This window comes from Zalophus californianus, chromosome 1 (assembly GCF_009762305.2).
Source record: "Zalophus californianus isolate mZalCal1 chromosome 1, mZalCal1.pri.v2, whole genome shotgun sequence".
Classification (NCBI taxonomy): Eukaryota; Metazoa; Chordata; class Mammalia; order Carnivora; family Otariidae; genus Zalophus; species Zalophus californianus.
In genome coordinates, this window is record NC_045595.1 from 10,811,575 (window position 1) to 10,819,740 (window position 8,166).

General features: G+C 42.0%; 1 protein-coding gene across 1 annotated transcript; it reads left to right on the forward strand.

The window, feature by feature from the left end:
* Window positions 1–6,160: 6,160 nt before the first annotated feature.
* Window positions 6,161–6,994, forward strand: LOC118356781 (olfactory receptor-like protein OLF4). Its single transcript, XM_035726439.1, has 2 exons — window positions 6,161–6,508; window positions 6,794–6,994. The coding sequence occupies exons 1-2, from the start codon at window positions 6,161–6,163 to the stop codon at window positions 6,992–6,994; spliced, it is 549 nt and encodes a 182-aa protein (XP_035582332.1).
* The last annotated feature ends 1,172 nt before the right edge of the window (window positions 6,995–8,166 follow it).

Genomic DNA, 8,166 nt, shown 5'->3' on the forward strand with positions numbered 1-8,166 from the left:
ATCCAATCAAGAAATGGGCAGAAGACATGAACAGACATTTTTCCAAAGAAGACATCCAAATGGCCAACAGGCACATGAAAAAGTGCTCAACATCGCTCGGCATCAGGGAAATCCAAATCAAAACCTCCATGAGATACCACCTCACACCCGTCAGAATGGCTAAAATTAACAAGTCAGGGAACGACAGATGTTGGCGGGGATGTGGAGAAAGGGGAACCCTCCTACACTGTTGGTGGGAATGCAAGCTGGTGTAACCCCTCTGGAAAACAGTATGGGGATTCCTCAAACAGTTGAAATTAGAGCTACCATTCGATCCAGCAATTGCAATACTGGGTATTTACCACAAAGATACAAATGTAGGGACCCGAAGGGGTACGTGCACCCCAATGTTTATAGCAGCAATGTCCACGATAGCCAAACTGTGGAAAGAGCCAAGATGTCCATCGACAGATGAATGGATAAAGAAGAGGTGGTATATATACACAATGGAATATTATGCAGCCATCAAAAGGAATGAGATCTTGCCATTTGCAACGACGTGGATGGAACTGGAGGGTGTTATGCTGAGCGAAATAAGTCAATTAGAGAAAGACATGTATCATATGACCTCACTGATATGAGGAATTCTTAATCTCAGGAACAAACTGAGGGTTGCTGGAGTGGTCGGGGGTGGGAGGGATGGGGTGGCTGGGTGATAGACATTGGGGAAGATATGTGTTACGGTGAGCGCTGTGAATTGTGTAACACTGTTGAATCACAGATCTGAAACAAATAACGCAACATATTTTAAGAAAAAAGAAAAAGAAGAAGATAGCAGGAGAGGAAGAATGAAGGGGAGTAAGTCAGAGGGGGAGTCGAACCAGGAGAGATGATGCACTCTGAAAAACAAACTGAGGTTTCTAGAGGGGAGGAGGGTAGGGGGATGGGTTAGCCTGGTGATGGGTATTAAAGAGGGCACATTCTGCATGGAGCACTGGGTGTTATGAACAAACAATGAATCATGGAACACTACACCAAAACAAATTATGTAATATATGGTGATTAACATAACAATAAAAAATTTAAAAAAAAACAATCAAGTCAAAAAATGGGCAGAAGACATGAAAAGACACTTCTCCAAAGAAGATATACAAATGGCTAAGAGACACATGAAAAAATATTCATCATCATTAGCCATCAGGGAAATTCAAATCAAAACCACATTGAGATACCACTTTACACCAGTTAGAATGGCAAAAATTGACAAGGCAAGAAACAACAAATGTTGGAGAGGTTGTGGAGAAAGGGGAACCCTCTTACACTGTTGGTGGGAGTGTAAGTTGGTACAGCCACTTTGGAAAACAGTGTGGAGGTGGAGTACTGGGTGTTATACACAAACAGTGAATCATGGAACACTACATCAAAAACTAATGATGTACTGTATGGTGATTAACATAACATAATAAAATTTTTAAAAAGTGTGGAGTTTCCTCAAAATTTTAAAAATAAATCTATCCCATGACACACCAATTACACTACTGGTTATTTACCCCAAAGACACAGATGTAGTGAAAAGAAGGGCCATATGCACCCCAATGTTCATAGCAGCAATGTCCGCAATAGCCAAACTGTGGAAAGAGCCGAGATGCCCTTTGACAGACGAATGGATAAGGAAGATGTGGTCCATATATACAATGGAATATTACTCAGCCATCAGAAAGGATGAATACCCACCATTTGCATCAACATGGATGGGACTGGAGGAGATCATGCTAAGTGAAATAAGTCAAGCAGAGAAAGTCAATTATCATATGGTTTCACTTATTTGTGGAACATAAGCATGGAGGACATTAGGAGAAGGAAGGGGAAAATGAAGGGGGGGAAATCAGAGGGGGAGATGAACCATGAGAGATTATGGACTCTGAGAAACAACCTGAGGGTTTTAGAGGGGAGGGGGGTGGGGGGATGGGTTAGCCCAGTGATGGGTATTAAGGAGGGCATGTACTGCATGGAGCACTAGATGTTATATGAAAACAATGAATTGTGGATCACCACATCAAAAACTAATGATGTATTGTATGATGACTAACATAACATAAAAAACAAAACAAAAACAAAAACCACACATGAAAAAGATTACATGGCTTATTTATTAACACCACATCAAAACTATAAATGGCAAGGTAAACCCTCAACTAAATAAATTCAATATCATCTCAAGGTTAAGGGAAAGCACAAGAGGGTTAGAACTCTGGAAGGCAGGCAAGTTCATGAGAATGGGGAATACAAAACTGGATTCACCCGACTTCTAATCTGGCCTCCCAGGAACAAAGTATCAGCAGGAAAAGTTGCCTTTCTGTCCAGACGAGTGGCCCACTGGGAATGGAGTGCTCCGAGGTGGGAGTAACAATGGAAACAGTGCCTAATGAGCAGACACAGGGAGCTGAAATATCTCCTCTGCTGCAGAGCTTCAGCATGTGAAACCTTGGACTGGACAAGACATGGTTGTCATTTTGGGGTTCCTAAGTCTGGCAGGGGCACCCATGCTTCACTGCTTCCTGCTGTCCTGTCTGGGAACAGAGCTTTGGTCTCCACCATCAACCAACCAGGGAGGAATTCGGACCTCCACAAGGAGACTTTCATCTTAGAGACTCCACCCAGGTGAGTTTGAGAGCTCAGCAGGTATTTCAGGAAAGGAGCAGAGAGAATGGATGCTGAGAACTTTTCCTGAGCTCATCTGAGACTATGTAGACTCATAAGAGAAGTGTCCATTGGACTCAGCAATACAAGCATCATTGTTGACAATACGTGGTGGGAATAGAAGTCAGTTGGATGAGACAGAGGAAGGAATGGGGGACCTAATGTGGTTCCAGGAAAATTAGAACATACACAAGGAGTTTTGCAGCTAAGAGGAGCAGGAAAACAGAGCATTAGCTTGGAGGCATGTGAAGTGAACTGTTTAAGATGTGTTGGTTTTGAGAGTGTTCTGTATTTATAGAAAGCCTCAGACCCATGCAGGTAACTATTCCCTTGCAACAGCAGTTCTTGAGACATACATTTGTCAGCATCTTCTCTCACAGTGAGTATTCACATGAAAAATTGTATTTAATATGCAAATAGTGGTATGCGAACTATCTTTACTTTGTAATACTTCATTATAGAAGGGGTGAAAATGATGGAGAGATTTGTGAGGTAGAAGAAAAACTCAGCCAAATCTTTTCACTGGTTATAATCACTCACTTAGTCACAGGAAGGAACTATATTGTAAGCTTTTTACATATGCTGACTAATGCTGTCTGCCACCCTAGGAGGATGGGTACCGCTGTCCCCACTATTTGAGTAAGGATATTCACATTTGGAATGGATTGGTTGTCTCTCCTAAGATCAAACAGCTTATATGTGGTAGATCTGACATTCAAAACCTGGTTTTCTGATTCCAAAAGCTTTGCCTTTAAAATCATTCAGAAAACTCTTTTATTATTTCAGATTTAAAAATTCCCTTCTATTGTCATACATTGTATATTTTCTGTTGTAAATTGCAGGTTTATTCCCTTTGCACATAGAAAAATGTCTGTGCATTGATTTTTGTATCCTGTCACATTACTGAATTGCTGTATGAGTTCTAGTAATTTGGGGTGGAGTCTTTTGGGTTTTCCACGTAAAGTATCATGTAGTCTGCGAAAAGGGAGAGTTTGACATCTTCCTTGCCAATTTGAATACTTTTATTTCTTTTTGTCATCTGATTGCTGTTGCTAGGACTTCTAGTACGATGTTGAACAATAGTGGCGAGAGTGGGCATCCTTGACGTATTCCTGATCTTAAGGGAAAGGCTCTCAGCTTTTCCCCATTGAGGATGATATTTGCTGTGGGCTTTTCATAGATGGATTTCATGAACTTGAGGAATGTTTCCTCTATCCCTACACTCTGAAGAGTTGTACTCAGGAAAGGATGTTGTATTTTGTCAAATGCTTTTTCTGTATCAATTGAGAGGACCATATGGTTCTTCTCTCTCCTCTTATTAATGTGTTCTATCACATTGATTGATTTGCGAATGTTGAGCCACCCTTGCATCCTGGGGAACAAACATTGTTAAAATGTCTATGTCACCCAGAGCAATCTATACCTTCAATGCCATCCCAATCGAAATTCCAATGACATTTTTCAAAATGCTGGAACAAACAATCCTAAAATTTGTATGGAATCAGAAAAAACCCTGAATCACCAAGGAAATGTTGCAAAAGAAAAACAAAGCTGGGGGCATCACGTTGCCCGATTTCAAGCTATATCAAAACAGTGATCATCAAGACAGCATGCTACTGGCACAAAAACAGACGTATAGACCAATGAAGCAGAATAGAGAGCCCAGATATGGACCCTCAACTCTATGGTCAAATAATCTTCGACAAAGCAGGAAAAAATATGCAATAGAAAAAAGACAGTCTAGGGGCACCTGGGTGGCTCAGTCGTTAAGCGTCTGCCTTCGGATCAGGTCATGGTCTCAGGGTCCTGGGATCAAGCCCCACATCGGGCTCCCTGCTCAGTGGGTAGCCTCCTTCTCCCTCTCCTACTCCCTCTGCTTGTGTTCCCTCTCTCACTGTGTTTCTCTCTGTCAAATAAATAAAAATCTTTAGGAAAAAAAAAGAAAAAAGACAGTCTCTTCAATTATTGGTGCTGGGAAAATTGGACAGCCATATGCAGAAGACTGAAACTTGATCATTCCTTAACACCATACACAAAGATAAACTCAAAATGGGTGAAAGACCTCCATGTGAGACAGGAATCCATCAAAATCCTAGAGGAGAACATAGGCAGTAACCTCTTTGACATCGGCTGCAGCAACTTCTTTCAAGATACATCTCCAAAGGCTAGTGAAACAAAAGCAAAAATGAACTTTTGGGACTTCATCTAGATAAAAAGCTTCTGCACAGCAAAGGAAACAGTCAACAAAACAAAGAGGCAACCCACAGAATGGGAGAAGATATTTGCAAATGACACTACAGATAAAGGGCTGGTATCCAAGATCTATAAAGAACTTCTCAAACTCAACACCCAAAAAACACATAATCAAGTCAGTAAATAAGCAGAAGACATGAACAGACACTTCTGCAAAGAAGACATACAAATGTCCAACAGACACATGAAAAAATGTTCATCATCATTAGCCATCAGGGAAATTCAAATCAAAACCACATTGAGATAGCACCTTACACCAGTTAGAATGGCAAAAAGGGACAGGGCAAGAAACAACAAATGTTGGAGAGGTTGTGGAGAAAGGGGAACCCTCTTACACTGTTGGTGGCAATGCAAGTTGGTACAGCCACTTTGGAAAACAGTGTGGAGGTGCCTCAAAAAACTAAAAATAGAGCTACCGTATGACCCAGCAATTGCACTCCTGGGTATTTACCCCAAAGACAAAGATGTAGTGCAAAGAACGGCCATATGCACCCCAATGTTCATAGCAGCAATGTCCGCAATAGCCAAACTGTGGAAAGAGCCGAGATGCCCTTCAACAGATGAATGGATAAAGAAGATGTGGTCCATACATACAATGGAATATTACTTAACCATCAGAAAGGATGAATACCCAACTTTTGCATCAACATGGATGGGACTGGAGGAGATTATGCTAAGTGAAATAAGTCAAGCAGAGGAAGTCAATTATCATATGGTTTCACTTATTTGTGGAACATACGGAATAGCATGGAGGACATTAGGAGAAGGAAGGGAAAAATGAAGGGGGGGAATCGGAGGAAGAGATGAACCATGAGAGACTATGGACTCTGAGAAACAAACAGGGTTTTAGAGGGGAGGGGGGCAGGGGAATGGGTTTCCCCGGTGATGGGTATTAAGGAGGGCACGTACTGCATGGAGCATTGGGTGTTAAATGAAAACAATGAATCGCGGATCACCACATCAAACACTAATGATGTATTATATGGTGACTAATATAACATAATAAAATAAAAATAAAATAAAATAAAATAAAAATGAAGAAATAAAAGGTAACAAATAAATGAAAGAAGCCCATTTGCTTGAAAATGATTATGGTGTTTTTTTCTTTCCTTTTAGTCACCACCATTACATGAAACCAGGCAGTGACACACAAATTCCAGAGTTTCTTCTTCTGGGATTATCAGAAGAACCAGAACTGCAGCCCCTCCTATTTGGGCTTTTCCTCTCCATGTACCTGATCACTGTGTTTGGAAACCTACTCATCACCCTGGCCATCAGCTCAGACTCCCACCTCCACACCCCTATGTACTTCTTCCTCGCCAACCTGTCCTCTGTAGACATTTCTTTCACCTCCACCACCAACCCCAAGATGCTTCAGAACATCCAGACTCAGAGTAAAGTCATAACTTATGATGGTTGCATCACTCAGATATACTTTTTCCTACTCTTTGCTGGAATGGATGATTTTCTCCTGGCTGTAATGGCCTATGACCGCTTTGTGGCCATCTGTCACCCCTTGCACTACACAGTTATCATGAACCCATGTTTCTGTGGACTGTTGGTTCTGGTGTCCTGGATGATGAGTGCCCTGCATTCCTTGTTAGAAAGCTTGATGGTATTGTGGCTGTCCTTCTGTAGACAGGTGGATATTTCCCACTTTTTCTGTGAAATCAATCAGGTGCTCCGATTTGCCTGTTCTGACAGCTTTCTTAATGATATAGTGATGTATTTTGCAACTGTCCTGCTGGGTGGTAGTCCCCTTGCTGGTATTATTTACTCTTATTCTAAGATAGTTTCATCCATAGTTGGGATCTCATCAGCTCAGGGCAAGTATAAAGCATTTTCCACCTGTGCATCTCACCTCTCCGTTGTCTCCTTATTTTACTGTACAATCCTAGGAGTGTACCTAAGCTCTGCTGCTCCCCAGAGCTCCCACTCAGGTGCAGTAGCCTCGGTGATGTACACGGTGGTGACGCCCATGCTGAACCCCTTCATCTACAGCCTGAGGAACAGAGACATAAAGAGGACTTTGAAAAGAATTGTTGGGATTCCAGTGACGTAAGGGCCCATCGTTCTGGGGCTGAAGAAGGGTCTATGACTGCAGGGCTCATAACCTGAGAGCCAGGATCTGCCATTCTTAGATCACACTGTGGAAGTAGAACTTGCTCCTTCTATATATTTTCTGGAATTTCCATTTGTTTGAATTCAACTTCCCCATACATTTAAGTAATTTGTTATATTAAGCTTCTGCTCTGTCTGATATACAGACAGCCTCGCCCTTGTCCATTTTCATAGATTCGTAATGTTTTCCCCAATCTTGGATCACAAATGCCTGGAAATTTCTGTATCTTACATGGGACATGTTGGATTTCTTAAAAATAATTTCATTTCAAATGATTTATATCATGCCACATAAATTCTCTCTAGATTCCCCAAAAGACTAAGCATGAGCTATTCTTCATATGGAAGAAACTATATTTGGCTCTGAGCCTTTCACACAAATGTATTGTAAATGAAAACACAAACCTTGGGTCTGTCAGTCTTTTTATTTTTTTTAATTTTTTTTAAAGATTTTTTATTTATGTATTCGACAGAGAGAGAGACAGCACAAGCAGGCAGAGTGGCAGGCAGAGGGAGAGGGAGAAGCAGGCTCTCCGCCGAGCAGGGAGCCGGACGTGGGGCTCGATCCCAGGACCCTGGGATCATGACCTGAGCCGAAGGCAGCCGCTTAACCGACTGAGCCACCCAGGCGCCCCTGTCAGTCTTTTTAAAATCACTACCCTCACTCCTCTTCCTGATAATATGGACACTAATACTGTTTCTTTTAAGTCTCAGGCTACTGACAGGGATGTTCAGGCTAGGAAAGCTTGGGCACTCCCCTGCACCCCTGTACTTGTGGACATTCCCACAGATGTTTCCCTGACCAGAGGTTCTGCTGTGGCTGCACCTGCCCTTGGGTTCTTACTGTAATTGCAAGACACACCTAAGCAATGCCCATCAGGGAACTCTAACAAAACCAGGTTTATTCCTCACAGATCCTGGAGGGCCCATAGGATCCCAAAGACCATTTGGGGAGGTCTCAGAAGGAGAGAAGGCATTGAGAGGGAGAGAGAGCAAGTGGTGCTATGGGATCAGCCTTTACTAGGGTCCATGGCCAGAGTGTTTAGTGATTTGTGGATTCATACTTTATAGGACAATTTTATATGTGTAGAAATTGGGTGTTGAAGGGAAAGC